The sequence below is a fragment of the Mercurialis annua genome, linkage group LG6 (assembly GCF_937616625.2).
Source record: "Mercurialis annua linkage group LG6, ddMerAnnu1.2, whole genome shotgun sequence".
Lineage (NCBI taxonomy): Eukaryota > Viridiplantae > Streptophyta > Magnoliopsida > Malpighiales > Euphorbiaceae > Mercurialis > Mercurialis annua.
This window is the reverse complement of record NC_065575.1, coordinates 46,681,314-46,696,214: the sequence shown is the minus strand read 5'-3', so window position 1 is coordinate 46,696,214 and position 14,901 is coordinate 46,681,314. Positions and strand designations below refer to the sequence as shown.

Genomic DNA, 14,901 nt, shown 5'->3' with positions numbered 1-14,901 from the left:
TATTCCAATTTAAAGCTCTACAGAATCAACTATTTTAGCCTTGCAGCACCCCTCAATATATATAGTACAGGGAATGAACTTGCATAATTGGTCCTTTGGTTCAAATCAATTTCATAAGATTTTATGAAATGTTTTATTTATTTAGAAAGTTATTTTGTAACTTTAATTTATAAATTTCGTAGAATTGATTATGCTTAAAGTAAATGTATCTTATATTATAATTAAATAAATAAAGTAACCAAATGCCAATGTCTAATAGCTCAAATACCATTTATATGAATGATATGTCACAATGAATACAGATAGAAACAACGAATGGCTATTTACTTGTTTATATATCAATCCCCAACAAAAAATACTCCTCATATATATGAATATAAGGGACTGCTACAAAAGAAAGAAAAAAATCTCACTCACAAAACTAAATAAACCACCTCTAAATACCTAACTAGGAAACCGAGGGTGAAATTGAAAAGAAAGTTGCAAAAGGCTCCTTTAACCACATTGCTCTACTATATTGAAATTATAAAGCCTTCACTAAGAAAGGAAGCTGTATGCTTAATATGTGAAGATGCATCCATTAATGACCCTAAGCTATGGCTGTCTTCACATTGAAGGTTCTAACTGGTGGTGCTCGAGATTACGAAGTACTATTCTTGCAAAAATCTTGGCTTCTAGTGGCGCGGTTGCTGCTGCAGCTGCAGCGCGCACAACTCGTGCAGCTCCAGCGTTCTGCATAAGACTTGCATGATGCATAGCATGTCGCCCTCCGGGAATTGTAAACTGCGGAGAGAAAGAGACATTCACTTGATCAATCTCACAAGAGTAGAAATAAATATTTTTTTTGATGGAAAGAATAAAAATAATTAGAAATGATGAACAAGTGAAATTCGGAGGGGTGGGAGAACAGAACTACTACCTGGAGAAGGGCAAATGCGGCGCAAGCTTTTAGTATAGAAGAAGAATTTCGCAGCATGGCAACAAATCTTCCAATTTCAGCTCCACTGTGAGCCCCAAAAAAGAAACAGATGAACATACAATACAAGATATAGCCTTAAGGTTTGCATGGAAAAGATCTCAAGAAAACCAGTGCATTGACGGAGAATATAATTTTGCATTTCAGAAAATCAGTATTTCATATTTGCATAGAATTAACCACAATAATTACTATTTCACATTATTGATCCAGGCCTAACACATAAAACAGTCATGTTATGCAATCTTTCTATAGACAACATATTGTTTTCCTGCTCCAAGCAATTTAAATAGGGTATATCTTCAATGTCTTGCAATAGTAATGTATTGGAATGTTTCGAGGTAAATATTTGATGTCTTGAAACAGTAATACAAATTTTTTTTGAGAGTGTCAGTGTGTCGGTGTCTATGATTCTGAGAAAGTGGGCATGAGAAAGAGAGAACTAAAACCTGCATCGCAGATGTCCTGCTTCTTGAATACGGGCCTTCTCTGTAACTTGTGCCAGTGCAGCTGGAGCTGATGATGCAGCAGCAACAGCAAATGTTTGTTGATCGGAATATGTATGGACAAAAGCTTCAATGTGCTTCAAAGCCATCCTTCTAGCCCCATCTAAGCTAACATTTTTCGAAGTGCTTTCAGTGGAAGTTCCTACCAATGCAAATTCGTCCATTCTGCATAAATAGAAGATTCCAACTATCATTTTTAATAAAAATTCCTTCTTTCAAGAGTCAGCTATTTAAGATTCCAACTATTATTTAAACCTAAACAAGGGAAGCTCATCTAGACTTGTAAAGACTTGGGTTGTACCTCCCATCGAACATGTAAGCCAATGCCAATGCAGCCATAAAGCGAGCCATCTTTGATACAGATGAAGAACATAGATGAACTAGTGCAGGAACTCCACCTTCCTCCACTATTCGGAGAGCATTACCAGCGTTGAAAGCAAGATTCCAGAGAGCCCCTGCAGCAGTTTCATGGACATCCTAAGAAGTAAAACAGTACACAAAGCTCAAGTCAGATTCGACAGGAAATGGGATAAGAACAGGGTCCTGACATAAAGAAAAAGAATGACAAACAAAATGCTCAATTATGAGCTTGTTAGCTTGAGATAATTAAAGTTTCCGGAGCCACTGGTCACTAAGAAATCAAAATACTAACCTCAGCCTCAGATCGTGCCAAAGCAATCAGCGGGGCAACACCTCCTTCTCGTCCAATGGCAATGCTAATAAAAAAAACAACAAAAATACATCTAATATTAACACATATTCACAGGTGATGAAAGAAATAACATCTTTACCATGTAAGTACTTGCACTGTGCCCGAAATAACCATAACCATATTAAATTGCAAGGATTGAAGATAAATGAAAAGTTTTCAGCAGTCAGAAAGGCAAGACAGGCTGATATTAGTTTAATCCAGCCATTCAAGTACAGTTATCAAGTTATAAATGCAGAGACAGGAGACCTATCTAGCTTCACAATGATCATATAGTGTTGGAAAATCAAGGAAATCAGTTCCATAATTTCTTTTCCTTATATAATACTGGCAACCATTGGTCCATCTCAAAATAATCACATTAAGTATCATGAGGGCAATTTGTATATTGATCCTCTCAAACCATACCCAACTGAGCAGCGGGTCTATCAGGCCTTTCACCAGACAGAGAACTCTGATTTAAAGATTTTACAAGATGGAGGTTGAGATGGACCTACCCACAGAGGGTGGCGGCTAAAAAACAGAAGATGTAATGAGCCTGAAAACTTCTTTTACTGATAGTATATCCAGATAACTAATTAAGCATATTTAATACACAATCAGAAGCTTTCTTATTCTCTGATTTACACAGCAAATGAGGACAAAAAAATAAATTTTGAACTAATGCACATACCTATTCGCCTCTGACACCGACAATCCCCAGAGAGCTCCAGCAGCCCTTTCTTGAAGACCTGGGGAGGCATTTGAACAGGATTGTGCAAGAGCAACCTAAATAGCCCACAAAAGATAAACCTTCAACATGCAATGGCACTTCCAAAAATAAAGAACATATTACAATTTAGCAATTGCAACCATGTGATTCATAAAGCCAAAACACATATATAATGCCATATATATGATATAATACCGTAACAACTCAAGCTCGGTAACAGCTTATTTAGATAGGGAGTTGGAAAGGATTAGTAAGGATTGGAAAGGATTTGGAAGGACTGAGAAATCCTTTTCTCAACTAATAAATTTGCTTAAAAGTCTCATTAGCACTTCCAACGGTCGGAAGCTAACTAAAAGGCACCTTGTTGTCTTTCTCAAGAACATCTTACAAGGTGTTTTACTTGAAGCACTTATTATGGCGTTTAATAATGAGGCTGTCAATTTCATACCAGCAATTAGCAAGTGAAAATATCATACCAAAGCGTCAACGCCACCAGCTGCTGCTATTGCTTCTCGATTCCTGTCATCAAATGACAAATTCCACAAAGCCCCAGCTGCTTCCTGCCTGTTTGAGGAGCAATTTAAATAGTACTATCACATAAACCATCTGACAAATAACATAATCTTGCTTGTCGGGATAAAATCTAGCCAGCTAGTTTCAAATAACGATGCATAGTGCACGATTTTTTATTATGGTAATTATAAATGGAGTCCTTAATGTACGCAATTGGTCATGTTTACAGAAGAAACTTAATTATGCAAGTAGAGGCAGAATAACAATATCAAGAGCATAGTAGATAAAAATAACAATATCAATACGCATATCGGTAGCTGAAAGGAAGGGGCAAAATAATTTAAAGGAGGTAAGAAGCTTAAAATAATACGGAAATTAAGGAATCCGTTGTAAACTACCTGACACCTTCATGTGGTGAACGTGTAAGTTGAACAAGTGCTTCAAGAGCCCCAACCTCTTGTCCAACAGCAGCATTGTTCGTATTGCTATCTCCATGAGCAGCCAAGTTAGCTAAGGCACGAGCAGCCTGGAAAACAGAAGTTGACAAAAGCATTTAAAACCAACTCACTCTCGATTTAGGCCTTTCCTCTCTCCCATTTTGCTCTATTGTTTAATTTAGTGTGACAACGGATTTCTAAAGATGCAAAATAGATGCCTTCAGTAGTAGTTATTTAACAAATGTTTCATTTACTGATCCTATAGTGCAGCAATTGTTATCACCGATATATATCCCTCAAATATGGAAAATCGCCCACCTGCTCTTGCACTCCCTCAAACTTGCAGTTGCGGGCAAGCATCACTAAAGCATGTACACCACCTGCCAGTGCAACTTCCATGCTACACTTGTCATCAGCTGCTAAATTTGCCAAAGCACCAGCAGCACGTTCCTGAAATATTTAGATGTGGAAACCAAGCCGAGAATTAGGATATGACACAACAGCTGCATGTATACAGGAATATAAGGCTGCACAGGTTGTTAAAGACTTGACCAGAACTCCATCGCCACTAGAGGACCACTTGAATATAAGATCAACTAAAGCTTTTACTCCACCAGCCTCTGCAATGGCACCCTGGCAAACATTTCAAAATAAACACAATTAGAAACATATAGAATATAATTGAAAATAATAGAGAACTAAAAGAAAAATGAGGCCTGTAAGACCTTGTGCTCTTCTCCAACTGAAAGATTCCAAAGTCCTCCAGCAGCCTCTTCAGCCACCAGCCTGTTCAAGGACCTCGCCAACCCAGCAAGAATATCAATTCCTCCTTCCTCTGCAACAGCCTTTGCAACATTTGCATTTACGGACAAGTTTGCTATAGCCTACATTATTCAACAGAAAGAAATTACACAAACATTGTTTCAATGACTGTGCAACATACAGAGAATTATGATTAGGATCCATAAGTGAAACTACCTTTGCAGCCTCCGACTGAAGACCTTCCCTCCAAGACTTGGCAAAGTCTAGAAGGAGGCGAATACCACCATCCCGCATAACTGCTTCCGCCCTTCCACAATCTATGCTAGCATTTTCATCATCAATTACCACAAAAGTTGCAAGTCCTGTAGACGCCCTTTCTTGAACATCTTCCTGCGAGCTTCGCATTAAACTGAGTAATATTGCTGCACCTTGTTTTAGCCAGAAATCATCCAGGCCTTGTGGATTGCTCTCAGCTGTACGCAAAAGTGTATGCGATAGGATCCATTCAAGCCAAGTCATAATTTCATCCAAGTATTTGTCCTTTGTCTTTGAATTTCTCCAATCCAAAAACACATTTTTTCCATCCTTGGAATTTGTAGCATCGGCAAATAAGGAAGCTATTTCTTTCGAAATATCAGTGGAAAGGGTAATTAATAACTTCCCTTTGTATATGTTCGCATTGAAGGTGGTGTCTTCTTCCAAAACTGAACAGTTCAATGCACACAAAACCTTCAAGCTATGAGACGATTTTAGCAATCTAGAAACCGCAGTGGGACCAATATCAGTTCTTGAAACATCCAAGCCAATCAGCTTAGGCAGCTTATGCCACAGTTGTGAAATTACACCCCATTTCATATTTGAAGTCCCTGCAACTGAGAGGAAATGAACAGATGCCACATTTCCCAGTGCTACCTCATCAACATTTAGACAGTCTAAGAACCCGATATCAATCAAATGTGGACAATGCTTGGCCAACGCATTGATGGCATCGGCAGAAACATCCCTAATTCCTGAAAGCCGAAGTTTCTTCAGTTTAGAACAGCAGAAAGCTATGGCTTTTATAGCATCACTGCTGATCCTCTCACAGAAGTCAGGGCCAAGTTGAAGGCTTTCAAGCAACTCATGCCGAGCCACAATCACAGACAGAGATGCATCCGTTATTTTCCGACAGTAATCACCACTTACTTCAAGCAACTTCCTAGCTTGAAGATGTATCAGTGCTTCAGCAGACTCTGCTCCTCGAAACCGCAACTTCTGAAGATGTAAACATCTAGAAGCAAGTGAAGCTGCCATGGCAGCATCACATTTATGGGCACGGAGATCCAACGAAGTCCACAGGCATGGAGAAACACCTAAAGCCCTCCATGTCTTACACGTTGATGACAAGCTTGCACGGTCCCGATAATTCAGACAAGAAAACAATTGAATTACTGTGTCATCAGGCAAGTTAGTCCAATCAACATCATCACTCCTATCAGAACACGAAACCGCATCTTCAATTTCAGGGAAACAAGGTAAAACCACCTTCTCCGTACCCCTGTTCGCCACTTTTCGCCGCACCCTACGACTCATATCTTGATCAAATCACAAAGAAACACTCTTTAAGACCTCAGATGTCTAATTCTATAACCAGGTAACAAAACCCATTATCGTCAAACTAAAATTGTATATAACAAAAGCACAAATAACTAACAAACCGATCCTTATTAACCTCAAAAACCCTAACCCTCAAACAAGTAAAAAAACTACACAAATCACAGGAAAGATTAAGGATTTGTAATCTAAACTTCACCCAGAACAGGCTACCAATTTAAACAGCCAATTAAACTACCAAGTTAGAAATACATTACAGAGAACCATTCCAAAATCCGACCAAAGCTCGAGCCTTTATGAAACTGCCAGCAAACCCTTTTCAAATCAGTTTATTTATGTAATAGAAACTTCAATGAAACTTCAGCAGATTATAAAAAGGAAAATTCAGATAGGCAACAACAAGGAAATAAAGAGAACCCTCAAAACAATTTTGTAATTTGAAGTTTGATATTTTGTTGGGTATTGTTAGGCAACAAAACAAATGTAAAAGACAGAGGAGATGGCTTGTGTTGTGAATGTCTGAGATTAAAAATTATTACTGCAATGAGATTGAGGGTGTAATGTAATAATATTAAGGGTAAGGGTTGAGAAGACGGCGTGTGAAACTACAGCTCATTGTTGTGAAACTATCATAAGCCAATCATCTACAATTGCATAATTATGTATTGCTAGTGTATGTGGTTATTTCTTGAATTCTACAATTACTGTTTGTTACCCAAAAAAACAATTCAACTTCCTTCTATAGTTCTTTACAAAAGATTTATGTCATCCATTGAAATTTAATCCTTTTTTGTGTAGTTTGGTTAAAATTTGGGAATTGGGTAACGAAAGAAACTTTGTTTGCATGGGTTTTTTTGGTTGTTTAGGACTAGGGTTGTGAAAATTGGTCGTGATACGGTAATTCGATTCGCTAAATATGTAAATTTGGTAGATTTGGAATGAGTTTTGGCGGGTTCGTATCGAAATTTGCCAAGCCTTTTTATAATTAATGGATTGTGTTACGGGTTAACTAGTGAACATGTCTAACTCGTTTATGAATTATATTATTAGAGTAATAAATAAATTTACAAATTATAATTTATAAAATATAAAACCAAATTATTAAATATAATTAAATTATTATGTAGAGTAAATTAATTATAGTAATGTGAGTAGAGCCGATTTTGAAGGCGCTCGCCCAATCTTATGACTGACCTCGAATCTGGTTAGTTTTGTCATAAAATGGATTTGTCGTCTAACTCAGTCAGGACATACATTTTATACAGACTAGATTCACATGCGTATGGATGAGAATCGTGCATGGACCAAAAGATCGGATTTATGAACACCCCCTTACTTTTGACTTGCGTTTTGTTGATTAAATCGATTTAAAAGACATATTCGGAATATCGTATCTTAACAAGCATGGCAGTCCAAATGATATAATGTTGGAAAGTATACAATTTATAAAATATAAAAGCTGGAAAATGGGAGACTGGAAATAAACACGTGGGACGCGCATGTGAGCATGTAGCAAATACTCTTAAACATGCATTTAATTCTAGAGTCTCTAACATGTAACAGACAATTTTATTCAATTTGCATGCATAAAGCCTAATCAAATGTATATGTGAAATTGATTTTATTTTTACCATTTTGAATTCCTATACAACCAATAACTGCATTTTTCATAACAATCCAGATTTTTATGTGATTTGATAAATTCGAAGCTAATTTAACATGATTGTTTTGATTAAATCTGTTAAAATGGATCTAAACATACATTTAAAGCGTTTAAACATCATTTACAAGTTTTGTGTACAGTTGATATATATATTTTATAAATTGTATACTTTCCAACATTATATCAACTTTACTTTGGAGTGTTTTATAGTTTTCTATCGCATGTCTGTCTGTGTAGTCAGATTTAGGATCCGAGCATAACATATGAAAGTTGTTCTTCTAGTCGATACGAATTTTGTAGTCCAAACCATGATCGATTTTGAGTTAAAACGAATCGATAATTTAGTATGGAAATTGCTGGTCTGGCGGGCTTGGGCTTCGAAGCCCAAGATAACATGGTTGTCCACTGGTTCTGACATGGCGGACAGGTGCTGACTGGAATGGGGCCGGAAAATTATAAAAAGTGGTCCTACAACTATTTTTAAGTCAATGGGCTCAAACGGGACCTAATTCTGAGTACATACGAGCCTGAAAACACAAAAACAACATCTAAAAATGGAATCAAACATTTGGAAGGAGTTTGCAGCAAAGAACATCGGTGCTAGAAGAACTAAAACTGGCGCCATATAAAGTGGAGGTGGAGGCGGCGCCAAAAAAAAGTGGCAGCGACGGCGCCAAACTAGGTCCAAACCGGTTTCGGAATTCGCTCGAAAAACATGTAGAAATAGACAAAATGTGCGATTAAAGATCTAGAAATTAGTATATTCAAAATAAACACATAAAAACATCCTAAAACATAATTCTAGAATGAAAATCATGGCAATCATGTCAGTTTGAACAGTTCGTGGCAATTACATGACAAAATAGTGAAAATAGCTAAACATACACTCTATATGACATAATTGAAAACAAAATTCAAATATGACGGTAGAATATGATAGGGATGATAATGGATCCTCATAACTACCGTTCTGAGTCTTTGATTTGTTTTCTAGTGATTCAGAAGTAGAATCCAACACTTGATCGAAGTGCACAGTATGCTCGATTGATTAAAGCATTTTAAGCTTTTTCTGAAGTGTAGAATTGACTATAATTTGGTGTGTGGGGTGATGTTTGGTTCAATTTAAGTTAGTAGAATTAGGATTTTTGGTGCTTGATTATATGTTATGTTTTATCATATGATCGCCCCCATCACTGCTTCAATTTATTAAAAGGTGGTTTATATAGTGATTAGGTTAGATTTTGGTTTCCTAGAGTTTAAGTTAAGTTAGAATTTTTATGTTAAGCGTTTAGATTAGGTTACATGTCTATTTAGAATATTTACAAATTATAAAGTATTAATCAATAAATCCCTTGTAAAAGTGGCAAAAGGGTTATGTTGGTTCTTGAAAGTATCAGAAAATGTTTATAAGGCTATTAAGGTTTGGTTTTGGTCAATTTAGCCATGAAATCTACACATTGGCCATTTCTTTGAATTTTTATGGATTATTTACGACAAATTATGTCTCAATCTTCAAATTTGACGCGGCGCACTAATCTAGCCCGCTTGAATTATAAAATACGGATCGCTAGCTTGTCATCCGGACGGGTGTCTCTGGTAACAATCGTCGGATGCTTAAATCTCTTATTACTAGTCTATCTGCCCGAAAAGAGGTATTTACAACTAAATTTATATAATTTGATTATGGATTAACAAATTTGAGATTAGTTTTATATGTTTTAATTATATGTATAAGTTAAATAGGTCTTCTTAGTCGTGTTATATTAGTCAATTTTTATTGTGTTAATCGTGTTAGATTATTATCTTCAAGTAACGTGTTTATATTGCCCTAATCAATCAACAAAGTGAATCGACACCACACGAATATTATCAACTAGTCCATTTGACATCCTATTTAAAAAATAACAATTAAATAAAATTATCAATAACGAGCAGTTTTATCGGTGCAATACTTGTCCTAGCATTGTTTCTCTTATGAGCCACTGAATGATCCTTGTTGGGATTCATTCATTATACAAAAGTATGTGATTTTTAGGGCGAGGTAGATTCGAACAAAAATTAATTAATTAATCAAAATCAAACTGATAGCATTGTTTTTATTGTTCAAATTGATCGACAGAGCCTGTTAATATGAAAGCAATGAAAATAATTATTAAAAATAAACAAAAAAATAACATATACTTATACTTTTATCAAAAACTACTTATAATATTTGAATAAATGATAACATGATATCACATGCTCTTTTTATCTCAAATTGCTATGCAATTTTTTTGGCCAAATAGCAGTTGTATTAATTTCGATAAATAAAAGTACATAATGTTTGTTATGCTCATGTGTGCTATGCAATTGAGGATAAAATAAGTTACTTTTATCTTATAAAATAAATAAATTTATAAAAACAATATGTTTAATTATTTTAAAATTCATGAATAGTGTGTTTTGTAATTTGAACATGAACTTTCAATTTTAAAAATATTAGACACCGAGTTTTATATTTTTGCAATTGAAAACACCAAACAATTAGATGTTGGAATAATATATATTCCGTGTCCATATTAGCATTTTCCAACTGAAAATCGCTTGGTGTTTTGGATAGCATTGATAGTTCATGTGCTGTAAATTAAACTTATACAACGCACTAAAATCCGTGATTTTTAGACTAATTAGGCAAAAAAATATGCACTTATCATTTTTAATAATGTTGTATTTTTTAGTATCTTATTCTTTTAATGTCTTTTATTAGTATGAAGGTTTATATTTTTTTTTATCAATGATATGTTATACATCAATGTTAAAAATTAGTTGAAATAATAATTTGCAGAAATTCACCAATGGAAGGCACGATCGAAACCCTGACCTTCCGAGGAATGTACGGTGGGGACGGCTACACCCTCATGTGCGTATGAACGTTTATATGAGTGTTAATCATATAAATAACAATTAAATGCATATCATTTGAAATTGAAAATTTTGACCAGTGTATATCTTTTTAGTTGAGCTATAGTTTATGTATTTCTTTTTGAATAATTAATAATATGAAACCTGTTTTAACGAGTCTATTTCTTCATATGATAATTTAGTTCACATAAAACTATTTAATGATAATATTTATAATATAGAATTATTTTAATTAAGTAAATTCTTGTGTTTGACCCAAAAATAAATAAATAATCCATGTGAGATAAGAAAGAATCGAGACCTATTTGGAAATTTGATTAAAAATAATATCATAGTTTTGTGCTAAATAAAACAAATTTAAACAATAACTTGATACATTTCATAAATTTTAAAATATAAATTAAATAAAAACTAGATACTCTAAAATAAATTTATAAAAATTCAGATCCCATTTGTACAAATATTTCACTAATAAATTAAATAAAGAAAAAGAAAAAAAAAACTTTTTAATTACAAAGCAAAGATATGCATTAGCTAGTTATAGTAATAATAATGGGAAGGGAAAGCGTCGGAGGCACGCAGTCTCCGATTCCGGCATCTTGGTTCTCTCAGTGCTGGTCCTCAGCTCGCAGAACCAAACCCTTAAATTCTCCTTTCGACACTTTCACTTCCCGTAACTCCTCCGATGCTTCCGCCGCTCTCTCTCGCCGTCTCGGCCTCTTCGATCTCCTCCTCCTCGGCGTCGGCGCTTCCATCGGCGCCGGTATCTTCGTCGTCACCGGTACCGTCGCTCGCGACGCTGGTCCTGGTCAGTCATTTCCTCCTTTTTTATCTGCATATTACATCATTTAAGTTAGGGTTTGACTTTTCTTTAACCTAATTTATCAAATTGAATTAAGATATTGTGGTTAATTATCAATGCAGGAGTTACAATTAGTTTCATACTAGCAGGAGTATCATGTATATTAAATGCGCTTTGTTATGCTGAGTTGGCGTCGCGGTTTCCGGCTGTTGTTGGAGGAGCTTACTTGTATACTTATTCAGCTTTTAATGAAATTACTGCTTTTCTTGTATTCGGGCAACTTATGCTCGATTATCATATCGGAGCTGCTAGTATTGCTCGGAGTTTAGCCAGTTATGTCGTTACTGTTTTGGAGCTCTTTCCTGTTTTTAAAGATCATGTTCCTGATTGGATTGGACATGGTGGTCAAGAATTCTTCGGTGGAGCGCTTTCTATCAATATTTTAGCACCAATTCTACTTGCGCTTTTAACTGTGATTTTGTGCTGGGGTGTTGGTGAATCTTCCATTTTGAACTCTTTCATGACTGTTACAAAGGTGCTGTCTCATTCTTTCTTATTCGTTTATATTTACTTAATAACATGTGAAAATCTAAAGCATTTCTAGTTAATGTTGCATTTAATCATTTGCTGTGAAAGATCAGAATGGATGTGAATAATAGTTTTACTCTAATGCAGGTTGTCATTGTTATTGTTATCATCTTTGTTGGTTCTTTTGAGGTTGATGTTTCAAATTGGTCCCCTTTTGCGCCAAATGGTGTTAAAGCAATATTGACTGGAGCAACTGTTGTGTTTTTTGCATATGTTGGTTTTGATGCAGTTGCAAATTCAGCTGAAGAAGCTAAGAGACCTCAGGCATGTTTTTTCTTTTTTTAATACATTTTGGTGCCAACTTTTGTAGCTTATGCGGATAGTCTGTCTGTAGTGTTCAAAGTGGTGCCTACATCATCTCATCCTTGGATTCTTTTTTTTTTTTGACTTCATTTTATTTTATGTTTCAGCGGGATTTGCCATTAGCCATCATTGGAAGCCTTATTATATGCATAGTGTTGTATATCGGGGTTTGTTTAGTGCTCACCGGGATGATACCTTACAAGCTCCTTGGAGAAGATGCCCCTTTGGCTGATGCTTTTACATCAAAGGGCTTGAAGTATGTTTCTATTTTAATCAGCATAGGTGCTGTCGCAGGACTTACAACCACTCTTTTGGTGGGGCTTTATGTTCAGGTGAGTCATGTCTACCTATTTGAGATTATAGTGCAGTGCTATTGTATAGCTTTGGCACTTACGATCATTGATGTGTTTTATTGAACAGTCTCGCTTATACCTGGGCCTCGGAAGGGATGGCTTACTGCCTTCTATATTTGCTAAAGTGCACCCAACACGCCACACTCCTATTCATTCTCAAGTTTGGGTTGGTATCGTTGCTGCCATTTTGGGGGGATTATTTAATGTCCATATGCTCTCACACATTCTTTCAGTCGGCTCTTTGGTATGTCATTCTGATCTTTTCTTTGCCAAATATTATAGGGAAAATTAATTTATTTTCTGGTTCAGGATTCGAATCTTTTTTTCCCCTGGAACTACTATCTGCGTTTTGTATACCACTTCATGACATGACTTCAAGGTCCTGCAAACCATATAACAAAGCACAAGCATTAAGAAATGTTCTGATTTATATTACATTGTTAGGCATGTTTATGAAGTATTGTGCTGGTTACAAGGACTGCAGTTGAAGAAGTCTCCTTTACCACTGTTATTTGATTATTTGCGCCTGACATCTTATTAGCCTTTCTGCAGACTGGCTACTCTGTTGTTTCAGCTTGTGTTGTGACACTTCGCTGGAAGGATAAGACTTCTAGTCGTGTTTCTTCAAGATGGACTTCAATCTGGCAGGAAGGAGTCATTTGTCTCGTCATAGTTGCTTACTGTGGCTTCTGCTCTGGGCTGCTGTATCGTTATGGAGCTTCAGTTATTTTTCTGGTTATAACAGTTGTTATTGCAGTACTTGCTGCTGTGGCTCTTAACTTCCGCCATGTGAGTGTACTATTTTGTTCTTTATATGCTTTCACCTTTCATTGGCTACAACGCTGTGTTTAAAGCTATGAGGTGTTGTGAAGAGAGGCAGTTATTGTATGGTTTCAAGGTTGCTTTAACAATATAGATCAATTATCTGCATTAAAGAAGAATCCTGATCTCTTACCTCTTAGACAGTTTTCATCTATAGTATGCAACTTGTCTTGATTGTGAGTGTGTCATTAGAAGCTTTCCCTCTTTGATGATTTCCTTGCGCACAAAATACCATATTTGAATAGTTGCTGAATCTCAATTGCAATGCTTAAGAATTTGAGATGGGTAATGAATTATCATGTCTTTTGGTGTTATTGAACTTATTGTTAAATTATTTAATGCTCGTGTTATTCTCCTTGTCAGAGCTATGCGGTTGCTCCTGGGTTTTCTTGTCCTTGGGTTCCAACTGTGCCAATTGTTAGCATCTTTTTCAACATCTTCTTGTTTGCTCAGGTATGCTACGAAGTCCTATTCTGATAAAACCAGTTGTTGTGCCTATTTTTGAAATTGGTAGTATAGCAAACAGATCAATGATGATTAAATTATTCTTTATGCAGCTGCACTATGAAGCATGGGTGAGATTTGTTGTTCTTAGCATTATCATGTTTGGAATTTATGCATTTTACGGGCAACACCATGCCAAAGCTAGTTCAGACGAGACAATTGTTTATCATAGAGCTCCTGGGGGATCAAACTGATTAAATGCTGGTTAGACAATAATAATGTGAGCTTGTTGGCATTTGTAGTTATTGTTGTATGGTTTACATTACCGGCAGCCCTGTACAAGGCCATTTGTATTAAAAAATATATTTGTACAAATCCTCATTTAGAAATAAAAAATTTAAGGTAAAAGGTAGATGCAAACTTTGTTTGTTTGTTGCTCTAATGATTCATGATAACTCAACAGATTGTACAGTCGTGTGCGGATAGAGCCTGCTATAGTGGTGATAGGTGGCAGAGAATTAGAATTCAATTCCATAGAGCGTTTCTTAACGGCTACCATATCCGAGAAAAGTAACAGGCATGTGCGGATTATCCAATCCTGCATCGTAAAGCTTAATGCAGGATCTGGCAACCAGCTAAATTAGAACATAAATAAAGGACTATCGCTTTGCAGCTACCACATCCGAGAAAAGTAGCAGGCATGTACGGATTATCTAATTCTGCATCTCACATCGTAAAGCTTAATGCAGGATATGGCACTTGAAGACCAGCTAAATAGAAATATAAAATGAAGGGCTCCATCGCTTTACCAGTAATT

The 14,901-nt window shown here is 35.9% G+C and overlaps 2 protein-coding genes across 2 annotated transcripts; one reads left to right on the top strand and one right to left on the bottom strand.

Moving 5' to 3' along the window:
• Positions 1 to 249: 249 nt before the first annotated feature.
• LOC126686706 (protein ARABIDILLO 1-like) lies at positions 250 to 6,925 on the bottom strand. Its single transcript, XM_050380893.2, has 12 exons — positions 4,832 to 6,925; positions 4,579 to 4,737; positions 4,406 to 4,486; positions 4,172 to 4,303; positions 3,815 to 3,942; positions 3,380 to 3,467; positions 2,865 to 2,959; positions 2,135 to 2,198; positions 1,784 to 1,959; positions 1,426 to 1,647; positions 920 to 1,004; positions 250 to 783 (listed from the first exon to the last, which is right to left on the bottom strand). Exons 1-12 carry the CDS (start codon positions 6,185 to 6,187, stop codon positions 607 to 609), a joined length of 2,763 nt encoding a protein of 920 aa, XP_050236850.1. The 5' UTR covers positions 6,188 to 6,925; the 3' UTR covers positions 250 to 606.
• A 4,349-nt stretch (positions 6,926 to 11,274) lies between these two features.
• Positions 11,275 to 14,504, top strand: LOC126686962 (cationic amino acid transporter 9, chloroplastic). Its single transcript, XM_050381279.2, has 8 exons — positions 11,275 to 11,580; positions 11,697 to 12,109; positions 12,250 to 12,426; positions 12,573 to 12,797; positions 12,886 to 13,062; positions 13,371 to 13,607; positions 14,004 to 14,093; positions 14,198 to 14,504. Exons 1-8 carry the CDS (start codon positions 11,325 to 11,327, stop codon positions 14,336 to 14,338), a joined length of 1,716 nt encoding a protein of 571 aa, XP_050237236.1. The 5' UTR covers positions 11,275 to 11,324; the 3' UTR covers positions 14,339 to 14,504.
• Positions 14,505 to 14,901: the final 397 nt, after the last annotated feature.